Source organism: Panthera tigris, chromosome C1 (genome assembly GCF_018350195.1).
Source record: "Panthera tigris isolate Pti1 chromosome C1, P.tigris_Pti1_mat1.1, whole genome shotgun sequence".
NCBI classification, from domain to species: Eukaryota; Metazoa; Chordata; class Mammalia; order Carnivora; family Felidae; genus Panthera; species Panthera tigris.
In genome coordinates, this window is record NC_056667.1 from 77,424,815 (window position 1) to 77,446,164 (window position 21,350).

A 21,350-nucleotide genomic window follows, 5' to 3' on the forward strand; every position below is an offset into this window, starting at 1 on the left:
ATTTGAGATCGAGCCTGAAAGAGGAGAAATGGTGTGTTCTCTGGTAATTCAAGTGAGTTACTCCTTGCCAGGGTTTTTGGACAGTGGCTCTATTGACATTTTGGGTTGGGTAATTCTCTTGTGGGGGCTGTGCTGTGCAGTTTAGGATGTTTAGCAGCATCCCTGTCCTCTGGCCCCTGGATGCCAGTAGCACCCTTCCTGAGTTCCCTCTATCCCCAAGTTGTGAGAACCAAAATGCCTGCCAGACATCACTGAATGTCCTCTTGAGGGTGGAACTATCCCCCTATTGAGAACCATTGCTATATATTCTTATAATATATAAATTTATATATATTTATATAACCATTTATATATATGTCTATTTGATTTTTTTTAATGTTTATTTTTGAGAGAGAGAGACAGAGGGAGACAGAGTGTGAGAGGGGGAGGGGCAGAGAGAGAGGGAGACTCAGAATCTGAAGCAGGCTCCAGGCTCTGAGCTGTCAGCATAGAGCTCGACACGGGGCTTGAATTCATGAGTTGTGAAATCATGACCTGAGCTGAAGTCAGACACTTAACCAACTGAGCCACCCAAGTTCCCCTACTGACTTCTGTATTATTGGTATGCAAAGCTTTAAATGGATTATGTTTGTAAAAATATGAGATCATAACCTTTTATTCTTTTTTTTTTTAATGTTTATTTTTGAGAGAGAGACAGACAGACAGAACGTGAGCAAGGGAGGAGCAGAGAGGGAGATACAGAATCTTAAGCAGGCTCCAGGCTCCACGCTCTGAGCTGTCAGTGGGGCTTGTACTCATGAACCGCGAAATCATGACCTGAGCCGAACTTGGGTGCTTAACCAACTGAGCCACCCAGGCTCCCCATAACTGTTTATTCTTATGGCTTGTGCATGGTCAAAATTTTTGAAAATAGAATGTCCATTGAACTGATTTGTAATTTTGGGGACTTGTGTTTGCTAAACTTAGAGATTTCATCAGCTAAATAATGGGAGAAATTAGTTTAATCCCCATTCTAATTGAATAGAATTTCATTTTAATGCCTTATTATTTTATGCTCATATGTGTGATTATTTGACATTCATTTTTGCTAAATGTATCCAGGAGAGAAGTATTTTCTAATGTAGTTCCTCAAAATTATATCTCTTAGTCTTCATGACATTTAAATGACATGGACTCTAAGGCTAGAATGCCTGAGTTCAAATTCTCTACTCTGCCATTTGGTAGCTGTGTGCCTCAAACTTAATCCCTCTGTGCCTGGAATTTTCTCAGATGTAAAATGTCTGGGCCGTAATTAGCACCATAAAAATTCACTAAGTTTTTTATGTTTTTAAATCTTGAAGTGTTTATTTGTATTTCATTTCAGTTTTTTAAATCCTGCCCTCCCATTTCTTCCCTTTTTCTAATATATGGAAGTTGGGTATTGTTCTAAATGATATTTTAGTGGTTTTCTGTCACACCACCCCTCACATATACTTATTCAGCAGGTGTTTATTGTGCCCGGTTATGGGCAGGGCTCTGTGTAAAGGGCTATGTATGTACTGGTTAGTAGGTTCTTGATTTGAGTGCTTAATGATGACAAGTAAATGTGGAACTAAGTTTAAAGCCAATACTGGCAATGACATCATTGTATTGTACTACAAATTTGTCAATTACCAGTTTTTAAGAATATATTTATTGGGATATAATGCATATACCACAGATATAATCCACCCATTTAAAGTGTAAAATTCGGTGGTTTTAGTATTCACGCAGAGTTGTACAGTCATATCCATGATTTAGAGTGTTTTCAACATCCCCAAAAGAAACCCCATAGCCATTAGGTATCACTGTCCATTCCCTCACCCTCCTGCCCGAGGCACCACTAATCTACCTTTTGTGTCTGTGGATTTGCCTATTCTGGACTTCTCACAGATATAGAATCATAAAATTTGTGGGGTTTTGTGACTAGATTATTTCACTAACCATGATGTTTTCAAGTTTCAGCTTAGTTGCATGAATCACTACCTCATTTTTTTTAATTGCCAAATAATACTCCATTGTATGCCTCTACCATGTTTTGTTTATCCATTTATCAGTTGGTGAATACATATATTCTACTTTGGGACTATTATGACTAATGCTGCAGTGAACATTTGTATGCCAATTTTTGTGTGAACCTGTTTTCATTTCTCTTAGGTATATACCTAGGAGTGGAATTATAGGTCATATGGCAGCTCTGTTTAACTTTTTGAGGAACTGCTAGATTTTTTTCCTAAAGAGGCCGTACTGTTTTACATTGCGACTGGCAATGTGGAGGATTGCAGTTTCTCCACATCCTTGTAACACATATTATCTTCTTTTTTATTATAAACGTCCTAGGGAACATTAAGTGGTACCTCATATTCATTTGTATATCCGTGATGGCTAATGATGTTGGCATATTTCTTGTGTTTGTTTGCCATATTATATGTTCTTTAGAGAACTGTCTGTTCACATCCTTTGTCCATTTTTTTCAACGGGTTATTTGTCTATATTATTGAATTATAAGCATTCTTTATATATTCTGGCTATTAGGCTCTTATCAGACATATGACTTGCAGACATTTTCTCCCATTGTATTGGTTTTTTTACTTTCTTCATGGTGTCATCTGCAACACAGAAGTTTTGGATTTTATTTATTTTATTTATTTTTATTTATTTTTTGTTTTGGATTTTAATATAGCCTAGTTTATCTAATTTTTTGTTTGTCACTTGTGCTTTTGGTATGTTATAAATGAGAAACCATTGCCTAATCCAGGGTTACAAAGATTTATTCTTATATTTTCTTCTAAGAATTTTATGGTTTTATGCTTTTAGCTCTTACATTAGTTCTGTGATCCATTTTGAGTTAATTTTTGTGTATAATGTAAAGAAGGGGTCCAAATTCATTCCTTTGTGTGTGGATATCTAGTTCCAGCACCATTTTTAAAGAGACTATTTTTTCCCTAATAGATTGTCTATGTACTCTCGTTGAAAATCACTTGCCCACTGCTATGGACTGAATTGTTTCCCCTCAAATTCATATATTGAAACCCTAACCACCAAGGTGATGGTGTTTGGAGATTGTGCTTTTGGGAGGTAATTGGATTTAGGTGAGGTCATGAAGGTCCCACCTCAAGACTGTAGTAGTGCCCTTAAAAGAAGAGACCCCAGAGAGCTTGTTTTCTCTCTGTACCGTGTGAGAACACAGTAAGAAGGCGACTGTCTACAAGCTATGAAGGGAATTCTTACTGGAATCCAACCATGGTGGCTCCCTCATCTTGCATTTCCAGCCACCAGAACTGTGAGAAATAAATTTGTGTTGTTTAAGTCAATCTGGCTCCTAAACCATAATCCATTACCATATTTTGTCATGGTAGCCCGAGCTAATAAAACACATGTAAATGTTAGGGTTTATTTCTGGTCTCTTGATTCATTCTATTGGTCTGTATGTCTGTTCTTAATGTCAGTTTGACTTTTGTGAGAAATCGAAGTTGGATTTTTTGTGTTTTTATGTCCTGGATCCTAAGTGTTTTTTGATGCTAGTCTTTATTTGCTGACATACATTTTGTCTGTGATCCAAATCATATTGACTTTAGTGTAGAAAATTCTTTTTGGGTAATTAAATTTTAAGTGTATTTGTGTGATTTGGCTTACTTTTTTTCTTTTTATGCTCTGACATGCTTGAATGATCTGATTTTTTATTATTTCAGTGTTTCTTATATGAAACTCCTATAAGCATAAATGGAAAATTGCCTAACCTTGACTCACCGTGTGTGTAAGAATAGTATGACATAATTTAAACAGATACTTTAAGTGCAGTTTAAAAAATCATTATCATTTTTTAACATAGATCATAGGCTCATCATTGAGTTTCGACTATCAGTTTTAAAATGTATACTTTTTTTGTTCTAGTATGTGGTATAGTGGTATTGTCATAAGAGCAGGCTCTGTAGTCAAGCCAGGTATACCACTTCTAACTGTGTGAACTTTGACTAATCACTTACTGTTAGTTTCCTCATCTGAAAAATGGACATAACAATATCTACCTCAGAGTGTTATTGTGAGGGTTAAATGAGATGCTTATAAAGCACTTAGCATAGTGGTTTGGCATATAGTAAGCACTGAATATATTTTAATAAGTGTTTATAGTAGTTGGCCCTATGACATGATACATTTCTTATGTGTAAGTTTATTATTTTATTCTTTTTTAAAAAAAATGCATCCAGCATGGGGCCTAAAATCACAATCCCTAGGTCGAGAGTTGCATGCTCTACTGACTGTGCCAGCCAGGCGCCCCTTGAGTGTATGTTTAAATGAGATGCATGGGATCTGTTAAATTTTTATATATCGAGAAAGGAGGAAAGTACATCAATGTTTTCCTGTATTTATTGTCATTGGAAGTGATAGATAAAAAGATTGAGAGACAGCATGGGTAGAGTGGAGGAGGCACCAGACTTGGCAGCAAAGCAGAGATCTGCCTTTGGGCTGTGCATTATCTTATGTTATGATTTCTTTGAGCCTTAGTTTTCTCATATTTAGAACAAGGAGGTTGGAGTAGATGGCTTTGTGCTTCACAGCACTTCACAGCCCTCTCTATTTTAAGCACTTAATCACATTTTGTTTTGTATTAGGTTAGTCATATATGTCTGTGGTTATGTAAGCTCCTTAAAATTAGATCATCTCATGGATGTGAACATGCTCAGTGGTATTTTGTATAGTATTTTGCACATAGAAAATGCTTGTGATGTACCCCTTCCATTTTTTTTTTTTTAGCAGATTGCATTGGAATTTCTCTATATTAATTAAAGTGTAAGGAGAGGATTATAATGTAAAATATTGAGATTAGTTTTTTTTAGTAAAACTTCTGAAAAATAATCTTTAAAATTTTTACTTATGAAATTCAGTCCTTATTAGTGACTTTATCGCACATTCTTTCTTTTTAGATAACCAATAAAATTTTTGAAGTATTGTTATGTTGCTACTCATTGTAGAGTCCTTTGGTATTATACACTTTAGAGTGGGAAATGCAGCCTTTGAAATATGGTTTTATATACAGTGGCATCATATGTGGTTCAAACAATTGGCAGTGGAACATAGTTCTTGCTTCATGACCTCATGGTTAAAATTCAACTTAGTGTCATAAAAATCTTTGATTTCCCAAGACTTACCCTGTTATAGTTGTCAGAGTGTATATATGTTTGTGTGTGTGCATGTGTGTGTGAGGAAAAAAAGAGGAAAGACCTTTCTTTTTTCACACTTCAACTGTTTATTCCATTGTTTTTTGTTTTTTTTTTCCAAAGATGCATGACCTTTGAATTTTCAGTTTACCATCAATAACTGGGGGATGCTAAGATAAATTGTCAGTAAGGTAAACACATAGAATAGCACAGAAGAAAACACTGTATTTCCTCTGCAGCTTTTTCAGGTAGTGGTTATTTTCTCTCTCATATTTCTTATACTAGTAGGGCTGGAAGTGGGTGGGATAGGTGTTTTGTTGTATTACCCATATTTAACTATATTTTCTGTATTATTGATGTTCTGACATCTGCGGCCTCACTGGGGAGAGATTGCTCCTCCCAGGGTTAGGTAATTCCTGTGAGCACACCAAGTAATCCTGAATCTATTTCAACACCTACCTCCTTTATCTGATTCTTATATTCCAAAAGGCAATATTCCTCTGCCCTAATCTTCCCAGGGCAAAGTATCAGAAAACGAAAGGTCACCCTTATAGCCCAGAGCCCCCCATCCTCCCCACCCCCAATTCCAATTATTCAAACTATCTAATATTAAGCTCCTTCAGCTGCTTATCTTATGTCACCCATGCCTTCCCTCAGAAAACAAAAGAAAAGGGTTCTGCCTATGCCTTTACATCTCCCTCCTTCAGCCTCCAGACCAACCCTATTGCTTCTCCATGTGGCCATTCCTGGTTGGGGTGTGTCTCTCTCTGCTTGGGGATTATAAATTACAAACTATTTTTTCAATGGCATTCATTTCCTAATCATCTGGCCTCAGCATACCTGAATAAAGCCAATTCCCAGGTGCATTTTAAAACACTTGAATACTTAATTGCTACCTTTATATCTTTCTCTCTCCCATCTTCCTAAACTGCTTTTCTTTGAATCTCATCTTGGCAGTCTATATCACTAGTCGGTCATCTATAGACACCCCCCCCAAGTCAGTCTTCCTCATTTCTTCTTTTTTCTTACTTAAAAAAAAATGTTAATAATTTTTAATTTTAATTCTAGTATGTTTAACATACAGTAGTATATAAGTTTCAGGTGTACAATACAGTGATTCAGCAATTCTATACAATACTCAGTGTTCATCATGATAAGTGTACTCTTAATCCCCTTCACATATTTCACCCATTCCCTCACCCACCTCCCCTCTGCTAACCATCTGTTTGTTCTCTATAGTTGAATCTGCTTTTTGGTTTGTCTCTTTTTTGTTTTGTTTCTTAATTTCCACATATGAGTGAAATCATGGTATTTGTCTTTCTCTGGCAGACTTACTTCCCTTAGCATTCTATCTTCTAGATCCATCCATGTCATTGCAGCTGGCAAGATTTCATTCTTTTTTTATGGCTGAGTAATATTTCATTATATATATATACCACATCTTCTTTATCCATTCATTTATTGATGGACACTTGGGTTGCTTCCATAATTTGGCTCTTGTAAATAATGCTACAGTTAACATATGAGTGCATATAATCTTTTCCAATTAGTGTTTTTGTATTCTTTGGGTAAATACCCAGTAGTGGAATTACTGGATCATTTAGTAATTCTATTTTTAATTTTTTGAGGAACCTTGATACTATTTTCCACAATGGCTGTACCAGTTTGTGTTCCTACCAACAATGCACGAGGGTTCCTTTTTCTCTATATCCTCGCCAACACTTGTTTCTTGTGTTTTTGATTATAGCCATTCTGACAGTTGTGAGGTGATAGCTAATTAATGGTTTTGATTTGCATTTCCCTGATGATGAGTGCAATTGACTATCTTTTCATATGTTGGTCATCTGTCGGTCTTCTTTGGAAAAATGTCTACTCAGGTCCTTTGCCCATTTTTTGGTTTTAATTTTTTTTTACGTTTATTTATTTTTGAGAGAGAGGGAGGGACAGAGCGTGAGCAGGGGAGGGGCAGAGAGACAGGGAGACATAGAATCTGAAGCAGGCTCCAGGCTCCGAGCTGTCAGCACAGAGTCCGACGTGGGACTCGAACTCACGAACTGCAAGGTCATGACCTGAGCTGAAGTTAGACGGTCAGCTGACTGAGCCACCCAGGCGCCCCTCCTCTGCCCATTTTTTAATGGGATTATTTGTTTTTTTGGTGTTGAGTTTGTGTATACACACACATATACATACATATACATAGTTATACATATATACATATGTATATATGCACTTTTTTTTTTTGAGAGAGAGCGCACAAATAGGGGAGGGGGCAGAGGGAGAGAAACAATTCTTAGCAGGCTCCACACTTGGTGCAGACCCTCATGCAGGGCTTGATCCCGTGACCCTGGGATCACAACCTGAGCTGAAATCAAGAATTGGACATTCAGTTGAGCCACCCACGTGCCCCAATGAGCATGGAATATATTTCCATTTCATTGTGTTATCTTCAGTTTCTTTCATCGATGTTTTATAGTTTTTAGTGTACAGGTCTTTCACCACCTTGGATAAGTTTATTCCTAGGTATTTTATTATTTTGGGTACAATTGTAAATTGGATTGTTTTCTTAATTTCTCTTTCTGCTGCTTCATTATTAGTGTATAGAAATGCAACAGATTTCTGTACACTGATTTTGTATCCTGCTACTTTACTGAATTCATTTATTAGTTAGTAGTTTTTTGGTGGAGCCTTTCGGGTTTTCTATATAGAGTATCATGTCATCTGCAAATATTGGAAGTTTGACTTCTTCCTTGCCAATTTGGATGCCTTTTCTTTTTGTTGTCTGATAGCTGAGGCTAGGACTTCCAGAACTATGTTAAGTAGCAGTGGTGAGAATGTATATCCCTGTCTTGTTCCTGACCATAGAGGAAAAGCTCTCAGTTTTTTCCCATTGAGGTTGATATTAGTTGTGAATTTTTCATATATGGCCTTTATTATGTTGAGGTAATGTTCCCTCTGTTCCTGCTTTGTTGAGGGTTTTTATTGTGAATGGATGTTGTATTTTTTTAAATGCTTTTTCTGCATCTATTCAAATGATCAAATGTTTTTTATTTTTTCTCATGTTGATGTGATGTATCATGTTGATTGAGTTGCAAGAATAAATCCCTCTTGATCATGATGAGTAATTTTTTAATGCATTGTTGAATTTGGTTTGCTAATATTTTGTTAAGGACTTTTGCGTCTATGTTAATCATATTGACCTATAGTTTTTCTTTTCTTGTGTCTTTATCTGGTTTTTGTATCAGGGTAATGTTAGCCTCATAGAATGAATTTGGAAGTTTTCCTTTCTCTTCTGTTTTTTGGAAATGTTTGAGAAGAACAGGTATTAACTGTTCTTTAAATGTTTGGTAGAATTCCCCTGTAAAGCCATCTGATCCTGGACTTTTGTTTGTGGGGGGTTTTTTTGATTACTGGTTTAATTTCATAGCTGGTAATTGGTCTGTTCAAATTTTTGGAGTCACCTGATTCAGTTTTGGGTGGTTGTATGTTTCTAGGAATTTATCCATTTCTTCTAGACTGTTCAGTTTGTTGGCATATAATTTTTCATAATATTCTCTTAAAAGGTTGTATTTCTGTGGTGTTGGTTGTTATTACTCCTCTTTCATTTGTGATTTTGAGTTCTCTCTCTCTCTTTTTATGAATCTGGCTAGAGGTATCACTTTTGTTGATCTTTTCAGAGAGCCAGCTCCAGGTTCCATTGATATATTCTATTGTTTGTTTTTGTTCCTATATCATTTTTTCTGCTCTGATCTTTACTATTTTCTTCTACTGTTTCTGAGTTCTGTTGCTTCTTTTTCTAGCTCCTTTTAGGTGGAAGGTTAGGTTGTTTATTTGAGATTTCTTGCTTCTTGACTGTAGGCCTAAATTGCTATAAAGTTGCCTCTTAGGGCATTTTTGCTGCATCCCAAAGATTTTGGACCATCATGTTTTCATTTGACTTCATTTTATTTCCTCTTTGGTTTCCGGTTAGCCCATTCAATTGTTTAGTAGTATGTTATTTAATCTCCGTATATTTGTGTTCTTTCCATATTTTTTCTTATGGTTGATGGTTAGTTTTATAGCATTGTGATTGGAAAAGATACTTGGTATGACTTTGATCTTTTTGAATTTGTTGAGGCTTATTTTGTGACCTAATATATGATCTGTTCTGGAGAATGTTCCATTAGCATTTGAAAAGAGTGTGTATTCTGCTGTTTTAGGATGCAATGTTCTGAATATATCTGTTAGATCCATCTGGTCTAATGTGTCATTCAAAGCTACTGTTCCTGTGTTGATTGTGTTTGGATGATCAGCCCATTGATGTAAGTGGGGAATTCAAGTCGCCTACTTTTATTATATTACCATGGATTATTACTTCCTTTATGTTTGTTATTAACTGTGTTATGTATTTGGGTGCATAAATATGTACAATTATTATATCTTGTTGGATTGTTCCCTTTGTGATTATATAGTGTTTTTCTTTGTCTCTTGTTACAGTCTTTGTTTTAATGTTTATTTTGTCCATGGTAAGTATTACGCTCCTGGCATTCTTTTCACTTCCATTTGCATGATAAATGCTTTTCCATCCCTTCACTTTCAATCTGCATGTGTCTTTAGGTCTGAAATGAGCCTCTCGTAGACAGCACATAGATGGGTCCTGCTTTTTTAAAAACTTGTTTTTAATTTGAGAGAGAGAGAGAGAGAGAGAGCGAGAGCGAGCGCATGAGCAGGGGAGAGGGACAAAGGGGCAGAGAGAGAATCCCAAGCAGGTTCCATACTCATCATGGAGCCCAATGTGGAGCTCGATCCTATGACCCTGAGATCATGACCTGAGCCAAAATCAAATCAGATACTTAACCACCTGGTCACCCAGGTGCCCTGGGTCTTGCTTTTTTTTTATTATTATTATTTCCATCACCCTATGTCTTTTGATTGGAGTGTTTAGTCCATTTACATTCAAAGTAATTATTGATAAGCATGGACTTATTGCCATTTTGTTGCTTGTTATGGCTGTTTTTGTAGTTCTTTATGTTTCTTTCTTACTCTCCTCTCATGGTTTGCTGGCTTTCTTTAGTGATATACTTGGATTCCTTTCTCTTTATTTTTTGCATATCTATTACTGGTTTTTGATTTATGTTTACCATGAGGTTTATATATGGCATCTTACACATATAGCAGTGCACACCTGTTGCATCCTTTTCACACCCATGGCATCCCTCCCTCCCAAGGACAGTCCCAAGAACTGTTTGCCTCCTGACAGCATCTCCACCCTTCCTACCCTTTTGGATGTGGCCTCTTCTCTACATTTAGCTGTGGAGAGTCTGTCCTGCCAGTCTTGAGTTCGTTTCCTGGGTTATTTCCACTGATGTGGGTGTTATTTAGTTATATCATGGGAGAAGGTGAGTTTAGGATCCTCCTACTCCACCATCTTTCCCAGAAGTCAGTCCTCCTCATTTCTCAAAGAAATTCTTGTCAATTTCTCTGGTAATGTAATTCTTGGTTATTACAGTTGTCACACAGGTATTGTTTCCAGTATGTGCCTCTTGATTCTTTTAATTCTTGTCTTCCAATAATCCTGTTCTCTACATGACCTCACTACCATGTCAAACCCTAAGTCGTATTGTTACCAATAACTGCAGCCCTTCGTAATCTTGATTCCAAGCATCTCAACCTCTGACTTCTACCTATCTTTCTAGCTTACTCCTTTAAAACTCCCAACTCTAATGATTTATGGCTTCATCAGGGCCTGCAATGACTTTTACCACACTTTTATTGTCTCTTATCTTCTCATGTCCTCAGTTCTATCCTTACTTAGCTTAAATTTCTTTGTCATTATATCACTTCCTTTACATATAGCCTCTCTTCCCTTGTCCCCTCTGAATTTGTCTTATTTGCAGGTCAAAATCCCAAACCTTAAATCCAGCTCTTTGACTTTTCCACTCCTGCATCCACACACTTGAATGGCTGGAGAAAAACACATGCTAATTGGTCTCACTTTTTTTTTTTATATATATGTAATTTATTGTCAAATTGGTTTCCATACAACAACGAGTACTCATCCCAACATGTGCCTTCCTCAATTCCCATCACCCACTTTCCCCTCTCCCCCAACCCCCCCCCCCATCAACCCTCAGTTTGTTCTCAGTATTTAAGGGTCTCTTATGGTTTGCCTCCTTCCCTCTCTGTAACTTTTTCCCCCTCCCCCTCCCCCCTGGTCTTTTGTTGAGTTTCTCAGGATCCACGTATGAGTGAAAACATATGGTATCTGTCTTTCTCTGCCTGACTTATTTCACTTAGCATAACACTCTCCAGTTCCATCCACGTTGCTACAAATGGCCAGATTTCATTCTTTCTCATTGCCAAGTAGTACTCCATTGTATATATAAACCACATCTTCTTTATCCATTCATCAGTTGATGGACATTTAGGCTCTTTCCATAATTTGGCTATTGTTGAAAGTGCTGCTGTAAACATTGGGGTACAAGTGCCCCTATGCCTCAGTACTCCTGTATCCCTTGGGTAAATTCCTAGCAGTGGTATTGCTGGGTCATAGGGTAGGTCTATTTTTAATTTTTTGAGGAACCTCCACACTGTTTTCCAGAGCGGCTGCACCAATTTGCATTCCCACCAACACTGCAAGAGGGTTCTCATTTCTCCACATCCTCTCCAGCATCTATAGCCTCCTGATTTGTTCATTTTAGCCATTCTGACCAGCGTGAGGTAGTATCTCAGTGTGGTTTTGATTTGTATTTCCCTGATGAGGAGTGACATTGAGCATCTTTTCATGTGCCTGTTGGCCATCTGGATGTCTTCTTTAGAAGAAAAGTGTCTATTCATGTCTTCTGCCCATTTCTGCACTGGATTATTTGTTTTTCGGGTGTGGACTTTGGTGAGTTCTTTATAGATTTTGGATACTAGCCCTTTGTCCGATATGTCATTTGCAAATATCTTTTTCTATTCCATCGGTTGCCTTTTAGTTTTGTTTATTGTTTCCTTTGCAGTGCAGAAGCTTTTTATCTTCATGAAGTCCCAATAGTTCATTTTTGCTTTTAATTCCCTTGCCTTTGGAGATGTGTCGAGTAAGAAATTGCTGCAGCTGAGGTCAGAGAGATTTTTTCCTGCTTTCTCCTCTAGGGTTTTGATGGTTTCCCGTCTCACTTTCACGTCCTTCATCCATTTTGAGTTTATTTTTGTGAATGGTGCAAGAAAGTGGTCTAGTTTCATTCTTCTGTATGTTGCTGTCCAGTTCTCCCAGCACCATTTGTTAAAGAGACTGTCTTTTTTCCATTAGGTATTCTTTTCTGCTTTGTCAAAGATTAGTTGGCCATATATTTGTGGGTCCAATTCTGGAGTCTCTATTGTATTCCATTGGTCTATGTGTCTGTTTTTGTGCCAATACCATGCTGTCTTGATGATTACAGCTTTGTAGTAGAGGCTAAAGTCTGGGATTGTGATGCCTCCCACTTTGGTTTTCTTCTTCAATATTACTTTGGCTATGGTCTCACTTTAAATCAATGCCTTAAGTAGGCACTTAGTGCTGTCAGTCAGTCATACTGCATGTAGTCATACTTTATTTCCCTAGTCCCATTTGCTCTCCTCCTTTCCTAGATTATTTCACACCGCCTTTTTTTTTTTTGACCTTCAGTTGCTCTTCCCCCATCTTCCTTCTCACTTGATGAGCTTTCTTTCTATTTCACTAAGAAAATCAAAGCAGTTAGAAGAGAACTTTCACGAACTGTTCCCACATCTATTCATTTAGTTGCATTTGTACCATATATTTTGTCTTCTCTCCTGTTACTATTGAAGAACTTTCAGTGCTTCTATAACCATTCCTTCCACTTGTCTACCAGATCTCACCGTATTTCTTTCCACCTATTGAGGGACATTTCTCCAGCAATTTCACTTTCCCAAAAAGAGTTCCTTTTCTCTTGCATCTTCTCATTGGTATATAAACATGATATTTTATCCCCACCTTAAAAATAACAGAAGCCTTTCTTGACCTCATTTCCTTTCCAACTAATACTTTACCAGTGAGTATTCTAATGCTCTTTTCCCTTTTATATTAAAGCTCAAGAGTTACTTACTACACTGCTCCAGTTCCTCTCCTATTCTCAGTCTTTTAAAAAAATTGAACTATAATTCACACACCTTAAAATTCACCCTTTCAAACTGTGTAAATTCAGTGGTTTAGTATATTTACAGTGTTTTGCCACTATCACGTCTCCAATTCCAGAATATTTTCACCATCCTAAAAGGAAATTCCATGCCCCCGGCAATCACACCTCACTCTCTTTTCTCCCAGTTCCTGGCAACCAATAATCTGCTTTCTCCCTTTATGGTTTTGCCTATTCTGGGCATTTCATATAAATGGAATCATACAGTACACATCCCTTTATGTCTGGCTTTTTAAACTTGGTGTGATGTTTTCAAGGTTCATTGATGTGGTGTTTATCAGTACTTCATTGGTTTTCATGGCTGAATATTTCATTGTATGATGGATAAAGGATCATCCAGATCATCCTCAGGTTTGATGATTTGCTAGGAGGGCTCCTAGGACTCAGCACATAGTCATATTCTAGGCTATGATTTATTACAAAAGAAATAAAGAGAAAAGGCACATGATGTGAAGTCCATGGGAAACGAGGTACAAGCTTCCAAGAGTCTTCTTCCAGTGGAGTCACACAGTACATGCTTAATTCCCCTAGCAATGAGTTGTGACAGCACTTCCGAAATGTTGCCAACCAGGGGAGCTCATTAGAAGCTCAGTGCCCAGGGTTTTTACTAAGCATTTGTCATGTAGGCACCCTGTGTCTATTTCGCATCCATATTCCAGACTCCTGGAAGGCAAGCGGGTGTTTAACATAACCCATATTGTTCGTGTAAATAGTTTAAACATAACAAGCCACCCTTATCATTTATAGAATTCCAGGAAAACTCCTAAAATCATGTTCTCAGATACAAGCCAAGGGCTAACCTTATAATTAAATTTTTTTTTAACATTTATTTTTGAGACAGAGAGAGACAGAGCATGAACGGGGGAGGGGCAGAGAGAGAGGGAGACACAGAATCGGAAGCAGGCTCCAGGCTCTGAGCCATCAGCCCAGAGCCCGACGCGGGGCTCGAACTCACAGACCGCGAGATCGTGACCTGAGCCGAAGTCGGCCGCCCAACCGACTGAGCCACCCAGGCGCCCCTAATTAAATCTTTTAAAGATAGTAGTCAGGGCTGCTATGTTAAATCTCTTCTATGCATATGGATATACCATATTTTGTTTATCCATTCATGAGTTGATAGACATTTGGGTTGTTTTGACTTTTTGGCTGTTATGAATAATTCCACTCTGAACATTGATGTGCACATTTTTGTGTGAACATGTTTTCATTTCTCTCATGTTATATACCTAGGAGGGAAATTGCTGGATCATATGGTAAACTTTTGAGGAAATGCCAGACTCTTTTCCAAAGAGGCTACACCATTTTACATTCCTACCAGCATGTATGAGGATTCCAATTTCTCTACATTCTTGACTACACTTGTTGTTATCTGTCATTTTGATTATAGCCACCTTAGTAGGTGTGAAAGGTATCTCATCGTGGTTTTGATTTGCATTTCTCTGATGGCTAATGATGTTGAATATCTTTTTTGTGTGCATATTGGCTATTATATATTTTCTTTGGTAAACTCTATTCACATTCTTTTTGTTATATATAATTTTTTAAAGTTCATTTATTTTGAAAGAGACAGAGAGGATGTGTACAAGCTGGGGAGGGACAGAGAGAGAGAATCCCAAGCAGAGCCCGATGTGGGGCTTGAACTCATGAACAGCGAGATCATGACCTGATCTGAAATCAAGAGTCAGATTCTTAAACAACTCAGTCACCCAGGCGTCCTGATCTCTATTCATATTCTTTGCCCATTTGTAAGTTGAATCATTTATCTTTATATTATTGAACATGATTTATATTTTTTAATTCTTTATATATTCTGTATTAATTTTTTGTTTTTATTTTTTTTAATGTTTATTTATTTTGAGAGAGAGAGAGAGAGAGAGAGAGAGTGAGCACACAAGCAGGGGAGGGGCAGAGAGAGAGGGAGAGAGGGAATTCCAAGCAGGCTCTGTGCTGTTAACATGAGGTTCCATCCCTTAAACTGTGAGATCACGACCTGAGCCAAAATCAGGAGTTGGCCGCTTAACTCACTGAGCTACCTAGGTACCCTGTTTTTATTTGTTATATAGTCTCTATGTAAGAATTTTATTCTATATAAAAGAATTTTTAAAATTCTTTATATATTCTAGTTACAAGTTTCTTATCAGGTATGTGATTTGCAAGCATTTTCTCCCATTCTGTGAGTTGTCTTTTAACTTTGTTCATAGTGTCCTTGAAAGTACAAAAGTTTATAATTTCTGTGATTTTCATTTTGTCTTTTTTTTGTTACTTGTGTTTTTGGGGTTATATGTAAGAAACCATTCCCTAATCCAAGGTCATGAAGATTTATACCTTTGTATACTTTTTAAATTCTTACATTTAGATCTTTAACCTATTCTGAATTAATTTTTGTATGTACTGTGAAGCTCATATCCAGCTTTTTTGCATTTGGATATCCAGTTGTCTCAGCACCGACTTTTGAAGAGCCTAGTCTTTTCCTGTTGGATTTTCTGGACACCTGTAAAGGAAGAACATGTTATTGTGTGTCTCCTTTACTTTTAATACTCTACTCAGAGAATATGTCACTTCTGACCTTTCTGGTCACCAAATGGGTGGGAGTTTTCCCCCATACCAAACAATTCTGAGATTCTCCAGACACCAGCTGGGTGTCCTACAGATTTAACTTAATTCTCACACTACTTGGAGATATTATTTGATCCCACAGATTAAAGGTTCAGTTCCATAAGACTGTCCCCAACCTTTTCAGATGCCAGTTGCAAGTCCAAGTTGTTCCTTCTCTGTGCTTCTGACCAACCAGATGTGAATTGGAGGTTCCCATAAACCCTTTCTCAGGTTCAATTAATTTGCTAGAATAGCTCATAGAATGCAGGAAAAGATTATACTTGCTAGATTGCCAATTATCTAAAAAATGATATAACTCGAGAACAGCCAGATGGAAGAGATTCAAAGGACTAGGATGTGGGAAGGGGTGTGGAGCTCCCATGCCCTCTGTGGGTACACCACTCTCCCAGCACCTCCATGTGTTCAACAACCAAGAGGTTCTCCAAATCCCATCCTTTAGATATGGAGGATTTATTGCATAGACATGATGGATTAAGTCATTGGCCATTGATGATTCTCTCTTGCCAACCAGCGCCCATCCGTGGTGACTTTCCAGATGTCACCTAGCTCATTAATGTAAACTCTGCTGTGGTTCAAAGGGCTTGTTATGAATAAGAAAAGCCATCCATTTCACTTTTATTCCTTTTATTTCAGAAGCTAAGAACAAAGCTAAATATTATAACAAAAGATGTCTCTATGGCTCTTGCATAGGAAATTATAAGGGTTTTAGGAAATATGTGCCCAGAACAGTAGGCAAAGACCAAATATATATTTCATATTATAAATCACAAAATCACAACACTGTTGTCAAAATTTGTTGCATATATATGTAGTTCTGAATAGTCAGTTCTGTTCCACTGATTTATATGTTTATTCTAATGTCATTACCACATAGTATGGATGATTGTAGCTTTGTAGGAAGCTTAGAAATTTGGGAACTTATGAATTGTCCAACTTTGTTCTTTGTCAAGATTGTTTTGACTATTCTGGGCCCCTTGCATTTATGTTTGAATTTTAGGATTGATTTTTTGATTTCTGCAGAAAAGTAGTTGAATTTTGATAGATAATACATTATATCTGTAGATCAATTGAGAGAGTACTGCCATCTTTTTTTAAATGTTTATTTTTAAGAGAGAGAAAGAGCTAGTTGGGAGAGGGGTTGGGGGGGTGCACAGAAGATCTGAAGTGGGCTCTGCACTGACCGCAGAGAGCGAGATGCAGGGCTTGAACCCACAAGCCGTGAGAGATCATAACCTGAGCCGAAGTGGGTTGCTTAACCTAACTGAACCACCCAGGTGCCCCAGAGAGTACTGCCATTCTAACAATATTAAATCATCTGGAATGTATTTCCATTTATAAAATTGCTTTCAGCATCATTTTATAGTTTTCAGCATACAAGTGTTATGCCTTTTGGTGAAATATGTCCTTAAGTGTTTTATCTTTTTGATGCTATTATAAATGGTATTATTTTCTAATTTTGTTTTGGATTGTTCATTGTTAGTATCTAAAAATATGGTTGATTATTGCATATTGATTTTGTATCCTGCAACCTTGTAGAACGTGGTTAACAAGTAGTTTTTGTAGTGGATTTCCAAGGATTTCTGTATATAAGTTTGCCATTTGTAAATAGAGATAGCTTTACTTGTTCCTTCAATCCAGATGCCTCTTCTTTTTCTTGCCTAATCCCCTGGCTAGAACCTCCAGTTAAATGTTGAATAGAAGTAATAAGAACAGGCAGGCATCCTTTCTGATTTAGAAGGAAAGCTTTCAGTCTTGTACTATTAAATACAGTGTTAGCTGTGGGTTTTTCATAGATGTTCTTTATCAGGTTGGGGACTTTCCTTCTATTCCTAGTTTTTTTGAGTGTATTATTTTGACAGGGTATTGGATTTTGTCAAATGCTTTTTCTGCATCTATTGAGGTGATCATATGGTGTTTGTCCCGTTGATATGGTGTCTTAGTCCTGCTAAGAGGACTAAATTTAAAAGGTTTTGTGAGGTCTTTGGGCTGCTGTAACAAAATACTACAGACTGAGTGGCATATAAACAAAAAAAATTTATTTCTCTTAGTTCTAGAGGCTGGAAGTTCAAGGTCAGAGTGCCAGTATGGTAGGATTCTGGTGAAAACCCTATTCTGGGTTGCAGATGCTGACTTCTTACTGTGCTCATGGTGGAAGGAGGAGAGGGATCTTTTTGGAGCTTCTTATATAAGGGCACTAATCCTATTCATGAGGGCTCCACCTAATTACCTCTTAGAGAATTTTGAGGGTATACAAATATTCAGACTATAGCATATGATGTATAATATTGATTTTTATTTGCTTAGCTACCCTTGAATTCCTGAAATAAACCCCATTTGTTTGTAATGTATAATACTTTTTATATGTTGCTAGATTCAGTTTGCTATTACTTTGCTAAGGAATTTTTTCATCTATATTAATAAGAAATATTAGTCTGTGGTTTTCTTATGATGTCTTTGTCTGCTTTTGTATCAGGTAATAATGGCCTCAGAATGAGTTTGTGTTCTGAGTTATGTTTTTTGGAAAAGTTTGTGAAGGATTGGTGTTAATTCTTTAAGCATTTGGTTAAGTTCACCTGTGGAGCCATCTAGTTCTGGATTTCTCTTTGTGGGAAGTTTTTGATTACTAACTCAGTCTCTCTAGTTGGTATAAGACCTATACCTGAACAGACTGTTCAGTTATTCTATTTCTTCTTAAGTCAGGTTTGGTAGTGTGTGCCTTTCTAGGAATTGTCCATTTCATCTGGGTCGTCTAGTTTGATGGTATTATATATTCTGAACATTAAAATATTTTATAGACTACTTTTAAAACTTTCTGCTCTTTGAGATTGATCTTTTTTCCAGTTAGCCCAGATAAAAATAGTTATAAAATTATGTCGTTGTTTTATATGAAGGCAGTGCTTGGTAAACTAGCTTTTAAGAATCACTAACAATTTTAGTAATACTTTACATATTCTTTTAGGGTTGTATATTCATCAGACAGAAACATAAGAAACTATGAAGAAGAAATTGTTAGGAAAAAGATAGTGGTGAGGGGAGTGCCACAAAAGAAATGTGACTTCAGCTTTGGAATCTGCACTGACAACGATGGAAGATCATCTGTAGAGTCATCTGATTGTTCTCTTCAGAAGCATGAAGTTCCAGAGGATGTCGATGTTGGAGTACATAATTTAATTTCTACTGGTGAGCTATTTTTTGGTGGATTTTTATAAAAATTGTATAGCTGTGAAAGTAATTATATTCTGATACAGTTGGAGAAAACATATTTCAAAAATCAATTCTACTGATCTCTTTTTTATAGGAGGTGAAATAAAGGTAGAATGAAAGTAGATGTAATAAAAGTAACTGAAAGTAAATTTTTTATGGGTAAGTGAAACTCCTAGTTTTCCCAAACAATTGGAGATGGTATTAATCTGAATAAATACACATATAATTCACAATTCTCCTCTTAAACCCCCACGTCACCATCCTTATTCTTATCTATACCAATGAAAGCTTTAGCAGACTATAGAGTCAGTTCTGTTATAACACAATACAGGCACTATTTAAAAACAATATGCAGCATAAAAATCACCATTATATTTTATCATGACAAAAAAATTACTGAAAATTTTGTTGTGCTATGTTTTAAAAAGATAGGAATCTAATAAAAATGATACAGTTATACACATGTTAAGAAATACGTAAATAGTATAGTAAATATGGTGTTTGTCCTTGAAAAATAACTTTAGTTTGTGGAGGTGAGTGTCAGAAGGGTTATAGTTTGTGAACTATTGTGAATTGGCAGAAGGAGGATGTTAAGGGCACAGGAATAGGTACAGATAGATAAAAGTATAAATGATACTGATATAGTAATAGATATTCTAACAGGAACCTTGAAATCTCTGGATCACAAAATTGACTGTTTATTACTTACGTAGTGTCTTAGTGCCAGTTCCCAACCCCCAGGCCCCACAAGGTTATGTGACCTGATGTTACCTTGCACATGCAGTGGCATTGCACCACAAGAGAGGAACACCAAAATTAGGAGACTTTCATAGGTTTCTGGCAGATCTGCCCATCCTCCTCTGCATATAGAGTTAGAGATGAAGACGGAGAGATAGAAAGGAGTGATATCTGAGTTGAATCTCAGTGGAAAAAAACAGGAGTTAGCCAGGCTAAAGAGTTTAGGGGAGAAGTACTCCAAGCAAAGGAAAAAACATGACCTGCCTATTAGAGGCAGAACGACCCCAGGCACAGAGCAAATTTTGAAGACTGGTAGTAGTTTGTTGTAGGACCGGGATGGAAGAGGGGACAAGAATGGTCACAGTAAGAGATGAACCTGGAGATACAAGCAGAAGCCAGATCACTGAAAACCTTATATAAAGGATGACCTTATTTCTTATTGTCCAAATTTGGATACTTTTGAAAGAGTGCAAAGTTATTATTGCAGTTTATAATTACTCTGGGGCAACAGGCATTAACTGGGATTGTCCCAGGCAAACCAAGACTAGTAGTCACTTTCCTTATAAACCATTTTTTTAATGTTTATTTATTTTTGAGAGAAAGAGAGACAGACAGAGTGTGAGCAGGAGAGGTGCAGAGAGAGAGAGGGAGACACAGAATCCCAAGCAGGCTGCAGGATCTGAGCTGTCAGCACAGAGTCTGATATAGGGCTCAAACTCACGGACTGTGAGATCATGACCTGAGCTGAAGTCAGACGCTTAACTGACTGAGCCATCCAGGCGCCCCTCCTTATAAGCCATTTTAGAGAGTTTGGGTGGTACTATTTGGCAGGCTTATGGAGTATAAGCAGAGGAAGATTAGGATAGAGTGGAATGATGACTTCAGCTTGAGGAACATTGAGTTTTGGGTTTCAGTGATTGTGGTTTTTTTTTTCTTGGCACTACTTCTGACACCAAAATGTGGGTGTTTTTTTCTCCACACCAACCAATTATCCAGTATCAACTGGGTATCCAACAATTCAATTCTGACACTAAGGGTTATACTGTTATGCAGATAAGAGTCAGGTGCACAGTATGCACCCCGTCAGCCTGCATTGGGCAGCTGTTGCCCTCCAGGATGAGAGAGCTCAGACTAGTCCCCAACCACCTGCATAGTGAGGAGCCAGATGTTGTGGGGCCTGGTAAGCCATTGTAAGACTTTGGCTTTTACTGTAAAAAAAAAAAAAAAAAAAAAAAAAGGACAGAGCCATAAGGTTTTGAACTGGTATGGATCAGGATTTGAATTGCATTTTAAAACATGCTTCTAAATGCTTTGTCAAAAATAGACTGTGGGAGTCAAGAGTGGGAGATGTGTTGGGAAGTTATTGCAGAAATCTAGGTGCGAGGTGATGGTGGCTTGGACTGCAGTGGTAGCTATGGAGATACTGAGTTGTGGTTGGATTCTGGCTGTCTTTTGGTATAGGACC

The 21,350-nt window shown here is 37.2% G+C and overlaps 1 protein-coding gene across 5 annotated transcripts in view; it reads left to right on the forward strand.

Annotated features, from left to right (window-relative positions):
- Window positions 1-21,350, forward strand: part of BTBD8 (BTB domain containing 8) — a 116,882-nt gene that overhangs the window by 5,684 nt on the left and 89,848 nt on the right. For 4 of the 5 annotated variants that reach the window (XM_042997868.1, XM_042997867.1, XM_042997866.1 and 1 more), the window contains exon 3: window positions 18,903-19,123. In XM_042997868.1, coding sequence (XP_042853802.1) covers window positions 18,903-19,123 — 221 coding nt within the window. Of the gene's footprint in view, window positions 1-18,902; window positions 19,124-21,350 lie in introns of those variants that run through there. The other variant, XM_042997869.1, reaches the window with a different exon arrangement.